Source organism: Mizuhopecten yessoensis, unplaced genomic scaffold (genome assembly GCF_002113885.1).
Source record: "Mizuhopecten yessoensis strain PY_sf001 unplaced genomic scaffold, ASM211388v2 scaffold5965, whole genome shotgun sequence".
NCBI lineage: Eukaryota > Metazoa > Mollusca > Bivalvia > Pectinida > Pectinidae > Mizuhopecten > Mizuhopecten yessoensis.
In genome coordinates, this window is record NW_018406312.1 from 196,912 (window position 1) to 216,682 (window position 19,771).

General features: G+C 38.0%; 1 protein-coding gene across 1 annotated transcript in view; it reads left to right on the forward strand.

Annotated features, from left to right (window-relative positions):
- LOC110451336 (fibrillin-2-like) overlaps positions 1–19,771 on the forward strand; it is a 95,227-nt gene that overhangs the window by 28,827 nt on the left and 46,629 nt on the right. Inside the window, exons 9-25 of the mRNA XM_021499282.1 lie at positions 893–1,162; positions 2,233–2,361; positions 3,137–3,271; positions 3,655–3,789; positions 5,121–5,390; positions 5,542–5,670; positions 5,801–5,935; positions 6,393–6,527; positions 9,979–10,248; positions 12,690–12,818; positions 14,650–14,784; positions 15,250–15,384; positions 16,724–16,993; positions 17,144–17,272; positions 18,116–18,250; positions 18,767–18,901; positions 19,488–19,757. Of these exons, the coding sequence (XP_021354957.1) occupies positions 893–1,162; positions 2,233–2,361; positions 3,137–3,271; positions 3,655–3,789; positions 5,121–5,390; positions 5,542–5,670; positions 5,801–5,935; positions 6,393–6,527; positions 9,979–10,248; positions 12,690–12,818; positions 14,650–14,784; positions 15,250–15,384; positions 16,724–16,993; positions 17,144–17,272; positions 18,116–18,250; positions 18,767–18,901; positions 19,488–19,757 (2,946 nt within the window). The remainder of the gene's footprint in view (positions 1–892; positions 1,163–2,232; positions 2,362–3,136; positions 3,272–3,654; positions 3,790–5,120; positions 5,391–5,541; positions 5,671–5,800; positions 5,936–6,392; positions 6,528–9,978; positions 10,249–12,689; positions 12,819–14,649; positions 14,785–15,249; positions 15,385–16,723; positions 16,994–17,143; positions 17,273–18,115; positions 18,251–18,766; positions 18,902–19,487; positions 19,758–19,771) is intronic.

Sequence of the window (19,771 nt, forward strand, 5' to 3'; positions counted from 1 at the left end):
CAAAAATCAAAGCTGCTGCCGCCTCGCCAGAGAATTTAAAAGTGATGAGGCGGTAGCTTGGGATATCAGATGCTGACCATGGGGGTTCTCCCCAGTAGGGATCTTTCTTTACATTGGTCAGCCATGGACCCTTATCTTAACTTGGCTTAACTCTATTGGTCAGCTTTGACCAGACAAGTGCCAAATTAGGTATGTATTTTCTGAAGAAGTCCGAGAGCCTTCTGGGAGTAATAAGATATGTTGATACATAAATGCAGAAAGGTTCCGAAAGAAAAGACCAATGTAAACATAGCCTACATAGGCACAGGCAGTCAGACTGCATGATCGGACAGCAGTCTGATCGCCTGCTGCATGCAGAGCTACACATGCATAGCTACACATGCATAGCTACACAAAATTTTATGCAAATAAAATTGCCTACCATCAAAGTATTAATAACATATTAAGTCTTAATATTTTCTTCAGTACAGGTATAGAGATATTACTACTCCTTCAGTACAGATGTAGAGATATTACTACTCCTTTAGTACAGGTATAGAGATATTACTACTCCTTCAGTACAGGTGTAGAGATATTACTACTCCTTCAATACAGGTATAGGGAGATTGTGGTTTAAATTAAGGTTGTAGCAGAGCTTATTACCATTATTGTTATGAGAAATGAATTGTGCATTTTGAAACCTTGTTGATTTAGACTCATTCATGTTTACTTTTTCATTTTAAGTATTACATTTGAGTAGGACTGCATAGCCTATCTGTACCACTTGAACAGCATTTTCATATCACTTACTGTTGGTGGAACAACGACATGTACAGATTTGTATAAGAAATGGTGTTAGGTAAATCACTAAATTGTAACAATGTGTTACCTAGTTTTGTTGTGTTATCATTAGGTCCATGTCCCAATGGAGGAATGGCAGCACAGATGGATGGCCGAGATAAACAGTGTGATAGTAATGTAGACTGTGGGAGAGGAAGCTACAGGTGTACCAACAACTATTGTTGTCCAATTCCTGTACGATCTGGGATGTGTCCATTTGATGGAATCCCCGAGGTGATGGAGACAGGAGAACCTCGTATGTGTAACATGACCTCTCCCTGTATGTCAAGGTCACACCAATGTGAGGAAGGGTACTGCTGTCCCCAGAGAGTCTCCACTGATGGTAAGTTTATCACACAGATCTGAGGAAGGGTACTGCTGTCCCCGGAGAGTCTCCACTGATGGTAAGTTTATCACACAGATCTGAGGAAGGGTACTGCTGTCCCCGGAGAGTCTCCACTGATGGTAAGTTTATCACACAGATCTGAGGAAGGGTACTGCTGTCCCCGGAGAGTCTCCACTGATGGTAAGTTTATCACACAGATCTGAGGAAGGGTACTGCTGTCCCCGGAGAGTCTCCACTGATGGTAAGTTTATCACACAGATCTGAGGAAGGGTACTGCTGTCCCCGGAGAGTCTCCACTGATGGTAAGTTTATCACACAGATCTGAGGAAGGGTACTGCTGTCCCCGGAGAGTCTCCACTGATGGTAAGTTTATCACACAGATCTGAGGAAGGGTACTGCTGTCCCCGGAGAGTCTCCACTGATGGTAAGTTTATCACAGATCTGAGGAAGGGTACTGCTGTCCCTGGAGAGTCTCCACTGATGGTAAGTTTATCACAGATCTGAGAAAGGGTACTGCTGTCCCCGGAGTGTCCACTGATGTTAAGTTTATCACACAGATCTGAGGAAGGGTACTGCTGTCCCTGGAGAGTCTCCACTGATGGTAAGTTTAACACACAGATCTGAGGAAGGGTACTGCTGTCCCCGGAGTCTCCACTGATGGTAAGTTTAACACACAGATCTGAGGGAGGGTACTGCTGTCCCTAGAGTCTCCACTGATGGTAAGTTTAACACACAGATCTGAGGAAGGGTACTGCTGTCCCCGGAGAGTCTCCAATGATGGTAAGTTTATCACAGATCTGAGAAAGGGTACTGCTGTCCCCGGAGTCTCCACTGATGGTAAGTTTATCACAGATCTGAGGAAGGATACTGCTGTCCTTGGAGAGTCTCCACTGGTAAATTTATCACAGACCACTTTGCTTCTTCTTGAAAGTAAATCTTATTTTACTATAGCTTGTTAAAATCTTCATCTTTTATTACTGTCAGCCTTTTTAGAAAATGACCACTCTTAGTTTCTGATTATTTTTTGTCAGCTTTGGACAGTGATTGAATGTTGCTGTTTGTGACAGGTGTATGTCCAGGTGACGCCCGACCAGAACTGATGGATGGGGTGGTAAGGACGTGTCGCGACAATGAAGGGTGTATGGGAGGATACAGCTGTCAAAATGGCCACTGTTGTCCTGCCAGGATCTTTACAGGTAATTCCAATACCCTCTTCTCATGATTATATTCCTCTGGCGCAATATACTAGTTCTGATTCAATAAAAAACGATATAACTGGAAAAGAAATTTGGATTGATAGAAATCCACAGACATACAGAATAACAGAGACAAATAGAAATCCTGAAACTGTTAAAGATATAGAGATGGATGAAAATACAGAAACTGATAGAACTACACAAACATATAGAAATACAGAAATACACAAACACATAAAAATACCACCAACATTTACACAGACAGTAATACACAGATTGAGAGAAGTACACAAGACAGCTTACCAGAAAACTGTTTAACTTTGTAATTTCTGTAATAACTCACATCATCTTACATGCAATGGTTCATTGTTAGATTCAGGTCCCAGAGCTGCCTTTCTCAGCGGTCATACATAAGTCACTGTACTCACGTTTTCTAGGTACCCACTTTTGTTGTTTCTTAATCATCATATATATATTTATATTTTGTCAAAACAAACCTCTGATGTAAGATGGAGGTAATGGACACTTTAAAGTGTAGTTGCTATAACTGTAAGGGCAGTAACAGAGCTTTCAATGTACCCAGAAACGGATATTTGGGATGATTAATTACAACACATCAGTGTGGTCGAATGCAGTTATTAGTCTCATTGTTGTTGAAGTTGAAGTATGACTCTGTTCTAAAAATTCTCAATTTGCAGAATTTATACATATCTTCAAAACAGTTCATTTCACAATAAATAATTCTGAATTCTGAGTTTCCATTGTTTATATTCAGGTGTTTGTGCCAACGGAGGAAATGCATCCATGTATGATGGTAAACTGGTGATGTGTTCGTTGGAGAATCCATGTAACCAATCAGGATATACATGTAATAGAGCTGGTTACTGTTGTCCAACCAGAGTGTACCAAGGTAAGAGACACAGATTTTGTTAATCGACAATGATGATGTTATATATATCCACAACAGGCCTTCACTTCTTAGCTATGGATTATGTACTGTAGCTAATATCATGTCACTTTTACCAGTACAGAAGGCTGCTCAACATTTTAAATTTGACCTTGACCTTTTGTGACTACAGTATAAGAACTGCCAACAATAGGTCACTATAGACAACTCAACACAGCCTCACTAGACATTCAAACAGCAGGTTATTACACACAAATTATTGCCCTTTCACGATTTTCATAACAGAGTTGGGCATTAACAAGCTTTCAGCTTACAATTTTTAGGTTTATTTGATAATGAAGCTGATCAGTAGAGGAATACTGTTAATGTTGACTGTTTTGGTACAGACTATTGTCCTAATGGTGGGAAGCCAGCATACCATGATGGTCGTCCCCAAACCTGTCATGCTAACAAACCATGTAATGGAGGGCTGTACAACTGTGATGGTGGCTACTGTTGTCCTCAGAGTGTTGTCTTTAATGGTGAGTAAAGGTGACAAAAAGAGTGCTATTGTCCTTAAACCTTGGAAATGAAAATCATGCTAACAATTTTAGTTTAACATTGCACAACGAGTAGCCCACTTTTAATAAGTAATAATGCTAGATGAGTTTTGCCAACCCAACTCAGACCACAGATGCTGAATTCAAAAGCATGGCATATAAAAACATGTTTCTGATAGCGAATGTTACCATGGTAATCAATTTTTAATCATGTTTTATTAGCTCACCTAACCTGGATGAAGGGCCAAGTGAGCGTTTGCAATCCATTGCTATCCATCATCTGTCAATAAACTTTTTTTTTTTAACTTTTTAACCTCTTCTTCTCAAGAAGAACAAGCACAATTACAACCAAATTTAATAGGAAATTTCATAGGGAATGATGATTCAGATTTTCAAGGGAAAAGGAGCTTGCCCCATTTAGGTCTTCGAAAGGGACAAACAAAGGGTAAAATTTGAGGTGGTTACCCAACCAGCTGTCAGATGATTTTGATATTTATTTATGTAGCACCCTTTGTTAATGTACTATAACATCAGTGTACAAACAGGGCCTCTAGGGGGCACACTGCAATACATTGTTCAGTACCTCGATGTGTTATTTTGCAAGTAGCTTGCTGGCATAGAGTATTAAAATACTTTTAGAAAAGAAATGCCATTGACCTTCATTCAAGGTCACAGGGGACAATAACTTTCCAATAGTTTCTTCTGAACAAGGAAAACCCCTAAAGTCATTATATATAATCTGTAGCTTACTAATGTAACAGAAAAGAGAATAGTGTGCTTCCACCAGGGATCGAACCCTGTCCTAGTCAGACGCTCTACCACTGAGCTAAAGGGAAATTTACTCTAGTTCGAAACTAGAAGGCTACCTTAATCCTATGTACAACTGAACCCTGCCACACTTGCATTGAGCACTACAACTAATGTGAAAAGAAAGTACCTTGATTGGTATTCAAGGTCACAGGGGTCAAATACGATAAAACACTAAACTGTATTTTCTGAGACACCATGAGGCCTAGAGTCATGATATATTGCCAGTTGTTTACCGAAGTTTGTCTATTGGCTAATAAGGGGAGACACATGTTTTTGTTCACAAAAACAAAATTCTAGTTGATTTAGACTCATTCATGTTTACTTTTTCATTTTGAGCATTACATTTGAGTAGGACTGCATAGCCTATCTACCACTTGAACAGAATTTTCATAACACTTACTTTTGGTGGAACAACGACATGTACAGATTTGTATAAGAAATGGTGTTAGGTAAATCACTAAATTGTAACAATGTGTTACCTAGTTTTGTTGTGTTATCATTAGGTCCATGTCCTGATGGAGGGATGGCAGCACAGATGGATGGCCGAGATAAACAGTGTGATAGTAATGTAGACTGTGGGAGAGGAAGCTACAGGTGTACCAACAACTATTGTTGTCCAATTCCTGTACGATCTGGGATGTGTCCATTTAATGGAATCCCGGAGATGATGGAGACAGGAGAACCTCGTATGTGTAACACGACCTCTCCCTGTATGTTAAGGTCAAACCAATGTGAGGAAGGGTACTGCTGTCCCCGGAGAGTCTCCACTGATGGTAAGTTTATCACACAGATCTGAGGAAGGGTTGGTTCTAACTGATGGTAAGTTTATCACACAAATGTCGTGGGAACTTACCATTCAGTGTTGATGATCATTTCAGTTGTAAGCTTTATAAATTGTTTGAATGCTTTTGCTGTTTGTGACAGGTGTATGTCCAGGTGATGCCAGGCCAGAACTGATGGATGGAGTGGTAAGGAGTTGTCTCAAGACCAACAGGTGTGGAGGAGGTTACAGCTGTCAAAATGGCCACTGTTGTCCCGCCAGGGTCTTTACAGGTAAATCTCATGTTTATGTTCCTCTGATGCAAAATATGAGTTCTGCTTCAATAAGAAAATTAAATGTAGGAATAGAAAAACATAGATACAGAAATGTATGTTAAACTCAGCTTCCATTGTTCATTTCCAGGTGTTTGTGCCAACGGTGGAAATGCATCCATGTATGATGGTAAACTGGTCATGTGTTCGTTGGAGAATCCATGTAACCAATCAGGATATACATGTAATAGAGCTGGTTACTGTTGTCCAACCAGAGTGTACCAAGGTAAGAGACACAGGTTTTGTTAATCAACAACCTTACATTGTTGTTACTTTAAGAGTTAAATATGGGCTATACTTTATATCAGATGGTAAAGTTTTATATTGAGGATATAAGTTCCCCACCTTGGCCTCTGATTGGCTGTAGAGACAATTATGGATATTTGCAAATTGGCTCTGTTAACAGCTTGTGACACTGATGGGGATATACTTTACAGAAAATAATTGAGTTAAGCTACTTTTCTTTTTGGGGGGGGAGCATTATTGATACCTTGACAGGAGTGTAACAAAATGTATATGATTGACCAATTAGTTTTACTTGTACCATTTTGCTGTAAAACATTCTTGAGCCAGGAAATAGAATGTTATGTAATGGAATAGAGTTTCCCCATTGGAAATGAGAGGCAGAGCCCAAAAAAAATATGTCAACAATGAACACTGTTATGATGACTGTTTTGGTACAGACTATTGTCCTAATGGTGGGAAGCCAGCATACCATGATGGTCGTCCCCAAACCTGTCATGCTAACAAACCATGTAATGGAGGGCTGTACAACTGTGATGGTGGCTACTGTTGTCCTCAGAGTGTTGTCTTTAATGGTGAGTAAAGGTGACAAAAAATTGAAATCATAGAAATGAAAATCATACAAAAATAATAAATGTGCAGCCTACTTTTAATAGGTGATATTACTGGATGGATTTTACAAACCAAACTCAGATCATAGAGACTCCAAAAGCAGTTCATATCAAATCATGTTTCTGATGCTGAATGTAACCTTCATCAACATTCAGGCTTTATTGTGAATCTCAACAGATCATGTGGTATGGCAATGTCCCTCATTATAAATCGTAACAGATCATGTGGTATGGCAATGTCCCTCATTATAAATCTCAACAGATCATGTGGTATGGCAATGTCCCTCATTATGAATCTTAGCAGAGCATGTGGTATGGCAATATCCCTCATTATAAATCTTAACAGATCATGTGGTATGGCAATGTCCCTCATTATAAATCTCCACAGAACATGTGGTATGGCAATGTCCATCATTATAAATCTTAACAGATCATGTGGTATGGCAATGTCCATCATTATAAATCTTAACAGATCATGTGGTATGGCAATGTCCATCATTATAAATCTTAACAGATCATGTGGTATGGCAATGTCCATCATTATAAATCGTAACAGATCATGTGGTATGGCAATGTCCATCATTATAAATCTTAACAGATCATGTGGTATGGCAATGTCCATCATTATAAATCGTAACAGATCATGTGGTATGGCAATGTCCATCATTATAAATCGTAACAGATCATGTGGTATGGCAATGTCCATCATTATAAATCTTAACAGATCATGTGGTATGGCAATGTCCATCATTATAAATCTTAACAGATCATGTGGTATGGCAATGTCCATCATTATAAATCGTAACAGATCATGTGGTATGGCAATGTCCATCATTATAAATCGTAACAGATCATGTGGTATGGCAATGTCCATCATTATAAATCTTAACAGATCATGTGGTATGGCAATGTCCATCATTATAAATCTTAACAGATCATGTGGTATGGCAATGTCCATCATTATAAATCGTAACAGATCATGTGGTATGGCAATGTCCATCATTATAAATCGTAACAGATCATGTGGTATGGCAATGTCCATCATTATAAATCGTAACAGATCATGTGGTATGGCAATGTCCCTCATTATAAATCTTAACAGATCATGTGGTATGGCAATGTCCCTCATTATAAATCTTAACAGATCATGTGGTATGGCAATGTCCCTCATTATAAATCTTAACAGATCATGTGGTATGGCAATGTCCCTCATTATAAATCTTAACAGATCATGTGGTATGGCAATGTCCCTCATTATAAATCTTAACAGATCATGTGGTATGGCAATGTCCCTCATTATAAATCTTAACAGATCATGTGGTATGGCAATGTCCCTCATTATAAATCTTAACAGATCATGTGGTATGGCAATGTCCCTCATTATAAATCTTAACAGATCATGTGGTATGGCAATGTCCCTCATTATAAATCTTAACAGATCATGTGGTATGGCAATGTCCCTCATTATAAATCTCCACAGAACATGTGGTATGGCAATGTCCCTCATTATAAATCTTAACAGATCATGTGGTATGGCAATGTCCCTCATTATAAATCTCAACAGATCATGTGGTATGGCAATGTCCCTCATTATAAATCTTAACAGATCATGTGGTATGGCAATGTCCCTCATTATAAATCGTAACAGATCATGTGGTATGGCAATGTCCCTCATTATAAATCTTAACAGATCATGTGGTATGGCAATGTCCCTCATTATAAATCTCCACAGATCATGTGGTATGGCAATGTCCCTCATTATAAATCTTAACAGATCATGTGGTATGGCAATGTCCCTCATTATAAATCTTAACAGATCATGTGGTATGGCAATGTCCCTCATTATAAATCTTAACAGATCATGTGGTATGGCAATGTCCCTCATTATAAATCTTAACAGATCATGTGGTATGGCAATGTCCCTCATTATAAATCTTAACAGATCATGTGGTATGGCAATGTCCCTCATTATAAATCTTAACAGATCATGTGGTATGGCAATGTCCCTCATTATAAATCTTAACAGATCATGTGGTATGGCAATGTCCCTCATTATAAATCTTAACAGATCATGTGGTATGGCAATGTCCCTCATTATAAATCTTAACAGATCATGTGGTATGGCAATGTCCCTCATTATAAATCTTAACAGATCATGTGGTATGGCAATGTCCCTCATTATAAATCTTAACAGATCATGTGGTATGGCAATGTCCCTCATTATAAATCTTAACAGATCATGTGGTATGGCAATGTCCCTCATTATAAATCTTAACAGATCATGTGGTATGGCAATGTCCCTCATTATAAATCTTAACAGATCATGTGGTATGGCAATGTCCCTCATTATAAATCTTAACAGATCATGTGGTATGGCAATGTCCCTCATTATAAATCTTAACAGATCATGTGGTATGGCAATGTCCCTCATTATAAATCTTAACAGATCATGTGGTATGGCAATGTCCCTCATTATAAATCTTAACAGATCATGTGGTATGGCAATGTCCCTCATTATAAATCTTAACAGATCATGTGGTATGGCAATGTCCCTCATTATAAATCTTAACAGATCATGTGGTATGGCAATGTCCCTCATTATAAATCTTAACAGATCATGTGGTATGGCAATGTCCCTCATTATAAATCTTAACAGATCATGTGGTATGGCAATGTCCCTCATTATAAATCTTAACAGATCATGTGGTATGGCAATGTCCCTCATTATAAATCTTAACAGATCATGTGGTATGGCAATGTCCCTCATTATAAATCTTAACAGATCATGTGGTATGGCAATGTCCCTCATTATAAATCTTAACAGATCATGTGGTATGGCAATGTCCCTCATTATAAATCTCAACAGATCATGTGGTATGGCAATGTCCCTCATTATAAATCTCCACAGATCATGTGGTATGGCAATGTCCCTCATAATAAATCTTAACAGATCATGTGGTATGGCAATGTCCCTCATTATTAATCTCCACAGAACATGTGGTATGGCAATGTCCATCATTATAAATCGTAACAGATCATGTGGTATGGTATGGCAAGTCTGTCTGATAAATGTTTATGCTGACAACTTCTTTCTCAGTTTCCATTGTAAGGGCTACTCACGATCTTGTGTAGCTTTGTATGTATATATACCAGGCCTATTGATCTAAGAGTTATTGCCATTGTGTAATATTACAAAATTATCTGAGCAACTAGTTCCTTAAATTCAACCTAATTTCCTTCAAAGTGTCAAATGTTAAAAATAAACCATCATTTTTATTTTCACATTTGTATTAGCTATTGATACCATAATTATAAAAAGATTTATTGCCCCTTGTGTACTTCGAGCGTATGAAAAATAAAGCAATATGATTTATACAGAGTATATACCCTGGTTTAACTGTTGTGTCATTCTCAGGTCCATGTCCCAATGGAGGAATGGCAGCACAGATGGATGGCCGAGATAAACAGTGTGATAGTAATGTAGACTGTGGGAGAGGAAGCTACAGGTGTACCAACAACTATTGTTGTCCAATTCCTGTACGATCTGGGGTGTGTCCATTTGATGGAATCCCAGAGATGATGGAGACAGGAGAACCTCGTATGTGTAACATGACCTCTCCCTGTATGTCAAGGTCACACCAATGTGAGGAAGGGTACTGCTGTCCCCGGAGAGTCTCCACTGATGGTAAGTTTATCACACAGATCTGAGGAAGGGTTGGTTCTAACTGATGGTAAGTTTATCACACAAATGTCGTGGGAACTTACCATTCAGTGTTGATGATCATTTCAGTTGTAAGCTTTATAAATTGTTTGAATGCTTTTGCTGTTTGTGACAGGTGTATGTCCAGGTGACGCCCTACCAGGGTAAATCTCATGTTTATGTTCCTCTGATGCAAAATATGAGTTCTGCTTCAAAAAGAAAATTAAATGTACGAATAGAAAAACATAGATACAGAAATGTATGTTAAACTCAGCTTCCATTGTTCATTTCCAGGTGTTTGTGCCAACGGTGGAAATGCATCCATGTATGATGGTAAACTGGTCATGTGTTCGTTGGAGAATACATGTAACCAATCAGGATATACATGTAATAGAGCTGGTTACTGTTGTCCAACCAGAGTGTACCAAGGTAAGAAGCACAGGTTTTGTTAATCAACAACCTTACATTGTTGTTACTTTAAGAGTTAAATATGGGCTATACTTTATATCAGATGGTAAAGTTTTATATTGAGGATATAAGTTCCCCACCTTGGCCTCTGATTTGCTGTAGAGACAATTAAGGATATTTGCAAATTGGCTCTGTTAACAGTTTTTGACTCTGATGGGGATATACTTTACAGAAAATAATTGAGTTAAGCTACATTTTTTGGGGGGTGAGGGAGGGGGGGGGGGCATTATTGATACTTTGACAGGAGTGTAACAAAATGTATATGATTGACCAATTAATTTTACTTGTACCATTTTGCTGTAAAACATTCTTGAGCCAGGAAATAGAATGTTATGTAATGGAATAGAGTTTCCCCATTGGAAATGAAAGGCAGAGCCCAAAAATAAAAAATTGTCCACAATGATCACTGTTATGATGACTGTTTTGGTACAGACTATTGTCCTAATGGTGGGAAGCCAGCATACACTGATGGTCGTCCCCAAACCTGTCATGCTAACAAACCATGTAATGGAGGGCTGTACAACTGTGATGGTGGCTACTGTTGTCCTCAGAGTGTTGTCTTTAATGGTGAGTAAAGGTGACAAAAACTTGAAATCATAGAAATGAAAATCATACAAAAAATAATAAATGTGCAGCCTACTTTTAATAGGTGATATTACTGGATGGATTTTACAAACCAAACTCAGATCATAGAGACTTCAAAAGTAGTTCATATCAAATCATGTTTCTGATGCTGAATGTAACCTTCATCAACATTCAGGCTTTATTGTGAATCTCAACAGATCATGTGGTATGGCAATGTCCCTCATTATAAATCTCAACAGATCATGTGGTATGGCAATGTCCCTCATTATAAATCTCAACAGATCATGTGGTATGGCAATGTCCCTCATTATAAATCTCAACAGATCATGTGGTATGGCAATGTCCCTCATTATAAATCTCAACAGATCATGTGGTATGGCAATGTCCCTCATTATAAATCTCAACAGATCATGTGGTATGGCAATGTCCCTCATTATAAATCGTAACAGATCATATGGTATGGCAATGTCCCTCATTTTAAATCTTGGCAAATCATGTGGTGTGGCAATGTCTGTCATTATAAATCTTAACAGATCATGTGGTATGGCAATGTCTGTCATTATAAATCTAAACAGAACATATTATGGTATGGCAAGTCCGTCTGTTATAATTTTATGCTGGCAACATCTATTTCAGTTTCCATCGAAAGGGCTTCTCACAGTCTTTTGTGGCTTTGTAGGTATACCAGGCCTATTGATCTAACAGTTATTGCCATGGTGTAATATTACAAACTTGCCTGAGAAACTAGTTCATTAAATTTCATCTAATTTCCCTGAAACTGTCAAATTTAAAAAGAAACATCATTTTCATTTTCTTATTTGCATTAGGCATATAGATAGCATAATTATAAAAAGATTTATAGCCCTTTTGAGCTAATAAATAATAAACTATATAATTTGTACAGATTGTAGGCTGGTTTTACTGTTGTATCATTATTAGGTTCGTGTCCTGATGGAGGAATGGCAGCACAGATGGATGGCCGAGATAAACAGTGTGATAGTAATGTAGACTGTGGGAGAGGAAGCTACAGGTGTACCAACAACTATTGTTGTCCAATTCCTGTGGGATCTGGGATGTGTCCATTTAATGGAATGCCGGACATGATGGAAACAAGAGAACCGCATATGTGTAACATGACCTCTCCCTGTATGTCAAGGTCACACCAATGTGAGGAAGGATACTGCTGTCCCCAGAGAGTCTCCACTGATGGTAAGTTTATCACAGATTTGAGAAAGGGTAATGCTGTCCCCGCAGAGTCTCCACTGATGGTAAGTTTATCACACAGATGTGGAGGAAACTGACCACTCAATGTTGATGATCTATTCAGTTTTAAACTTTATACGGTGATGGAATGCTTTTGCTGTTTGTGACAGGTGTATGTCCAGGTGACGCCCTACCAGAACTGATGGATGGAGTGGTAAGGAGTTGTCTCAAGACCAACAGGTGTGGGGGAGGATACAACTGTCAAAATGGCCACTGTTGTCCTGCCAGGGTCTTTACAGGTAAATCTCATGTTTATGTTCCTCTGATGCAAAATATGAGTTCTGCTTTAATTAAAAAAACTTAATACAGCAATAGAAATACACAGATACAGAAACAGGTAGAAAATGCAGACAAATATAACTACTAGAAAATGGTTAGATTTTGTTATAGCTCTGATAATTCATATCACTCGTTTTGATTCAAATTTAGATTTGGGACCCGAAGCTATTGTTGTCTGTTTTTCTATTCCAATGTCAGTATTCATTGCAAGGTACTTTTCCTAATTCAACATTTTTTTTTTATCTGTCATCTGAACATGATTTGTAGGATGGAAATATTGGATATTTTGAGTTTGCAGTTCCTATAAATGATCCTTGAATATTTTACTTCTGGAATTATGCATGCAGACAATAAATAAAGTGATACAAAACATCTTAGACTTAATTGTTATGATTTGGGGTAATTGAGAAGGTGACAAACATTGTTACCATCTATACCTTATATGGCTATTCAGTGTGGTTTCATATAGTTTGTATCTCCCCATAAACATATATATACCCCTTTTGCTTTTTTATACACCCGTCAAAAGTTTTGACGGGACATGTTATGGTATAGTGAGCATCAATCCGTCCACACTTTGGTTTCTGCAAGATAACTTCCTTAAATATCGCTCAATTTTGATGAAACCTGCGAAGCATTTACATTATACCAAGGCTGGGGCTAAGTTTAAAGCTGAGCAAAATCTGTTCATGATATTAAACATTAGCATACTGTGCTCTTATTGGTTGACAGTTCTGCACAATAAGTTTGTCAAATATGACTGGATTGTGATCAATTTTTTGTCAATATTTATATTATACAATGACAAAGGCTAAGCTAAAAGGCTAATCTTAAAGGTGAGCACAACCTGCATATTATTTGTTAGCATTCTGGTATCTGATTGGTCGACGTTTTCCGCACAATAACTAAGCCAAATATGGCAGTATTCTAAAGAGACGTGGTCAATATTTACACTTTGTCAAATCTGCCAATATTTAATGAACAATAGAAATATCTTTTATTTTAATGGTGTGACATGAATTGATTTTTAGCAGAAAGGGGTAATTTCAATTTCTGTTTTTATGGTTTGAAAGACATACAAAAGGGGAGAGTTCCTATGTAAATAAATTGTTCAAAGGTCATAGAGGATATCAAAAATATATCTTCTTTCAGCTTAAGTTGGTCAAGTACAGTACATTTCCTTTTTTACCACATTTCAGAAATAGTTCTCAAGTTCAATGAGTATAATGTATACAGTAAAAATATTGTTTCTTCTCACATTTCCATATTATCATACATTTATATACAAAATGCATCAGAAGGATTTTAAGTTTGTAAGATTGGCATCGGACAGGGGTATGTTGTTCTGCCCTGCAGTGTTCTTGTTCAGATAAGAAATTATAGCTTGAAAAGTCAGCTCTTTCCACACTTTTAGCTAGATTCTCTTCAAAATTTGTACACAGTATCATTGTGATAAAAACAATGAGCACCTCCCTTTTTCATACAGTTTTCTCCCCTTTTCAGGGAGTTATATCCCTGTTACTAGCTTTTATTTTGGTCAAAATATGGTGGATAGCTATCTGTCAGAATGCCATCCTAACATTTTCCTTTCTCATTTAATTCATTATATTACATGGGTTTCATATAACACATATCAACTTGCTGCTCAGTACACTCTTGTTAAAGTCAAGTAGATTTTTAAATGTGCCCCGCAAAGTCAGTTTACACAACTTAAGGATAACTCCAACATATTTGAACTATGCATCAGGTACTGTTGTGTATAAAAACTCAGCTTCCATTGTTCATTTCCAGGTGTTTGTGCCAACGGAGGAAATGCATCCATGTATGATGGTAAACTGGTCATGTGTTCGATGGAGAATCCCTGTAACCAATCAGGATATACATGTAATAGAGCTGGTTACTGTTGTCCAACCAGAGTGTACCAAAGTAAGACACACAGATTTGTTTTACTATAAGAGAGAGATACATATGGGGTATACTTTTACATCAGATGACCAACTTTTATATTCAGGATTTAAGTTCACCACCTTGGCCTCTGATTGGCTGAGACAAATATGGATAACTTGAGTTTCAATTTGACTCTGTTTGTGGTTTGTGACGCTGATACATGGGGATATACTTTACAGGAAATAACTGAGTTGTTTTGATACAAGTTTTGTTTGGGTTGACTTTATTGATACTTTGTCAGGAGTGCAACAACTTATATATAATTGACCAATTGATTATAGTTGAACTGTATTTTCTTGAGCAAGGAAATAGAATGTTATGTAAAGGAATAGAGTTTCCCAATTGTTAATGAGAGGCAGAGCCCAAAAAGGGGATTCTTTTTGATTTTTTTGCATGACAATAAAAAGAATGAATTCCACTGTTATGTTGACTGTTTTGGTACAGACTATTGTCCTAATGGTGGGAAGCCAGCATACCATGATGGTCGTCCCCAAACCTGTCATGCTAACAAACCATGTGATGGAGGGCTGTACAACTGTGATGGTGGCTACTGCTGTCCTCAGAGTGTTGTCTTTAATGGTGAGTAAAGGTGACAAAAACTTGAAATCATAGAAATGAAAATCATACAAAAAATCATAAAATGTGCAGCCTACTTTTGATAAGTAATACTGCTGGATGGATTTTACAAACCAAACTCAAAAGCAGTTCATATCAAATCATGTTTCTGATGCTGAGTGTTACCTTTCTTCGTCATCATTCAGGTTTTATTGTGAATCTCAACAGATCGTGTGGCATGGCAATGTCCGTCATTATAAATCTTAACAGAACATACATTATGGTATTGCCATTGGGTTACATTACAAACTTATCTGTGCAACTAGTTCCTTAAATTCCATCTTAATTCCTTGAAGCTGTCAAATGTTAAAAATAAACCATAATTTTCATTTTAGCATGTGTAGTAGGCTTATAGATACAATAACTATTATTCTATTATGGCTTTTTCCCGAAGGGAACTGCTCCTTATAGTGTTGTCTGGGGCACTATACCTCCCCAGACTACACTATAAGAGAACTGTTCCCGAGGGAAAGGGTCTAATAGATTTAGTACATCACATGACTGTCATTTAACAATAAAAAGACAAACATGAGGAACTTCATTGATAACATATTTGATAATTAGCAACAGCTGGAAATTTGAACGTAACATTTGAAGTTTTGATTCATGAATTGTTGTTAATTGTAACGGTACAATTACTAAAATTGAAAGAAGGTGTACAAACAATGGAATGTCGAAATCTCTGCAACATGATGGTTCTTGTAAATGCCGCCGCAAACCTTGCCTGATGGCAATAACATAACTTTTTGAGTAGATCTCTCCTTTTTTGTTGCGTATATTGACATAGAAATCTGCCAAAACACCGTTCAATTCACTGGATTGAATCACCGCTAGGTCACATACGGTTCCCCTTTCCAGTAGGAAGTCTTTAAGGACTGCGACGGCAAATTGTGTTGCCTGCTTCGTCTTAATGCATTGCTGAGCCTCTGCAAACAATCAACAAGCCCGGTCCCGAATCTTAAAGCCGTTTTGGCAGACGACAACAATGAAGTGAAAGTAGAATATGTACAGCGCTGCCTTGGAAGAAGGGGCTAAACTCTAAGCGTCATGCTATTTTCCCCGTAGTCTCAGTGGTCCAAAAAAAAGGTATAGTGCCCGTCTCCTGGTATAGTTCACGCCGTCAAGGGCGGATGCTAACTATACTAAATAGAACAAGGGTAGTTATCCAATAGGTTTCCTAGAAATTATCATGTGATGTACTCAACACAGATATATAGCCCCTTGTGTACTTTGAGCTGATGAAATATTAAGCAATATGATTTGTAAAGAGTGTTACCTTGTTTTACTGTTGTGTCATTCTCAGGTCCATGTCCTAATGGAGGGATGGCAGCACAGATGGATGGCCGAGATAAACAGTGTGATAGTAATGTAGACTGTGGGAGAGGAAGCTACAGGTGTACCAACAACTATTGTTGTCCAATTCCTGTACAATCTGGGATGTGTCCATTTGATGGAATCCCCGAGGTGATGGAGACAGGAGAACCTCGTATGTGTAACATGACCTCTCCCTGTATGTCAAGGTCACACAAATGTGAGGAAGGGTACTGCTGTCCCCGGAGAGTCTCCACTGATGGTAAGTTTATCACAGATCTGAGGAAGGATAGATTCTTCACTGGTGGTAAATTAATCACAAAGATGTGGAGGAAACTGCCTACTCAGTGTTGATGATGAATTCAGTTGTAAGCTTCATAAATTGATTGAATGCTTTTGCTGTTTGTGACAGGTGTATGTCCAGGTGATGCCCGACCAGAACTGATGGATGGGGTGGTAAGGAGTTGTCTCAAGACCAACAGGTGTGGGGGAGGATACAGCTGTCAAAATGGCCACTGTTGTCCTGCCAGGGTCTTTACAGGTAAATTTCATGTTTATGTTCCTTTGGTGCAAAACATGAGTTCTGCTTCAATAAGGAACTAAATACAGTTGTAATAAGAGATAGAATAGTGTGCTTCCACCGGGGATCAAACCCGCGACCCCTAGGTTCCTAGTAAGTACTATATGGATCTTTCTATATGTAGGTTCCCCTTGGTCCCTATTTGTGCATATATAGTCCCTTAAACGGAGTGAGGGGACATATTGTGTTTACTCCGTTTATTATTATCATGAAGTCCCCCAAATGAAGTGAGGGACTTACTGGTTTTACTCTGTTTCTTCTTATTAAGTCCCCCAAACAAATTTATTTAGGAATTGTCTCGAAAATAACAGGACTCCGTTCCGAGAAATTCATGTGCCAGGACTCCAACCTATGCAATGTGAAAATATAAACTTCCGGCCTCGGACATGCACACTGTATTACCAAAGAACAAAATGTTGTCATAAATAAATATATGAACAAGACTGACTGACAATGACAAACTACACGACTAAATGACGACTGACCAGGTAATCCTTCTAGATACCACTCAAGTGTGATATATATAAATGTCTAATTACTGCGGTTCTCATTGACAACTATTATAAAGGATGTAATTATTGGAAACTAAGATGCTAGACGCGCGTCTAAAACTGCCATGCTGTCAGTAGTTCTAATGTCCGATTTAACAAAACAAGCCAAAGATGCTGGGGAACACAATAACCATTAAAGATGGTCCTGAGTATAAACAACGTTAACATAGTGGCGTTACAATAACTTCACTATATTATAATTTGCATCAGGTTCTGCCGTATGTAATACTCAGCTTCCATTGTTCATTTCTAGGTGTTTGTGCCAACGGAGGAAATGCATCCATGTATGATGGTCAACTGGTGATGTGTTCGTTGGAGAATCCCTGTAACCAATCAGGATATACATGTAATAGAGCTGGTTACTGTTGTCCAACCAGAGTGTACCAAGGTAAGACACACAGGTTTATTTAATCAACAAATCAACAATGTTGTTACTTTAAGAGAGAGATACATATGGGCTATACTTTACATCAGATGGTAAAGTTTTATATTGAGGATTGAAATTCACCATGTTGGCCTCTGACTGATATTGCTTTAGTTGCATTTTGACTTTGTTGATAGATTGTGACAGTTATACATGGGGTATACGTAACAGGAAGTGACTGAGTTTAAATTTTAGGATTCACAATGGCTGATATGCCCTTTGAGTTGTTATACTACAGTTTTTTTGGGACTGACTTTATTGATACTTTGTCAAATTAAGAATAATTGACAAAATGCTTATATTTTAACTTCATTTACTTTGAAGCATTCTTGGGACCAGGAAATCTAATGTAAAGGATTAGAGTTGTCCCCATGGGTACTGAGAGACAGAGCCCAAAATGGGGATTTTTTTTGTATTTTTCACATCAATGAATGTTTTTTTCCTCAAGCAACACTGTTAATGTTGACTGTTTTGGTACAGACTATTGTCCTAATGGTGGGAAGCCAGCATACCATGATGGTCGTCCCCAAACCTGTCATGCTAACAAACCATGTAATGGAGGGCTGTACAACTGTGATGGTGGCTACTGTTGTCCTCAGAGTGTTGTCTTTTATGGTGAGTAAAGTTTGACAAAAAGAGTGCTATTACGCTTAAACCTTGGAAATGAAATACATAATCTTATGAAATGTGTAGCCTACTTTTATTAAGTACAATTGCACGATAGATTTTACAAACCAAACTAGACCATAGTTCATGTCAAAGCATGGTTCTGATGCTGAATGTAACCCTCCTCATTAACATTAGTTTTTGGGGGAAATCTTAACAGAACATATTATGGTATGGCAAGTCTGTCTGCTAAATTTTTATGCTGACAACTTCTATTTCAGTTTCCATTGTAAGGGCTACTCACGGTCTTGTGTAGCTTTGCATGTATACCAGGCCTATCAATCTTAGAGATACTGTCATTGTGTAATATTACTAACTTGTTGGAGCAACTAGTTCATTAAACTCCATCTAATTTCCCTGAAACTGTCAAATGTTAAAAACAAACCATCATTTTCATTTTCACATTTGTATTAGCTATTGATACCATAATAAGAAATTGATTTATTGCCCCTTGTGTACTTTGAGCGCATGAAAAAATAAAGCAATATATTTAAACTGAGTATATAGCCTGGTTTAACTGTTGTGTCATTCTCAGGTCCATGTCCCAATGGAGGAATGGCAGCACAGATGGATGGCCGAGATAAACAGTGTGATAGTAATGTAGACTGTGGGAGAGGAAGCTACAGGTGTACCAACAACTATTGTTGTCCAATTCCTGTACGATCTGGGATGTGTCCATTTGATGGAATCCCCGAGATGATGGAGACAGGAGAACCTCGTATGTGTAACACGACCTCTCCCTGTATGTCAAGGTCACACCAATGTGAGGAAGGGTACTGCTGTCCCCGGAGAGTCTCCACTGATGGTAAGTTTATCACA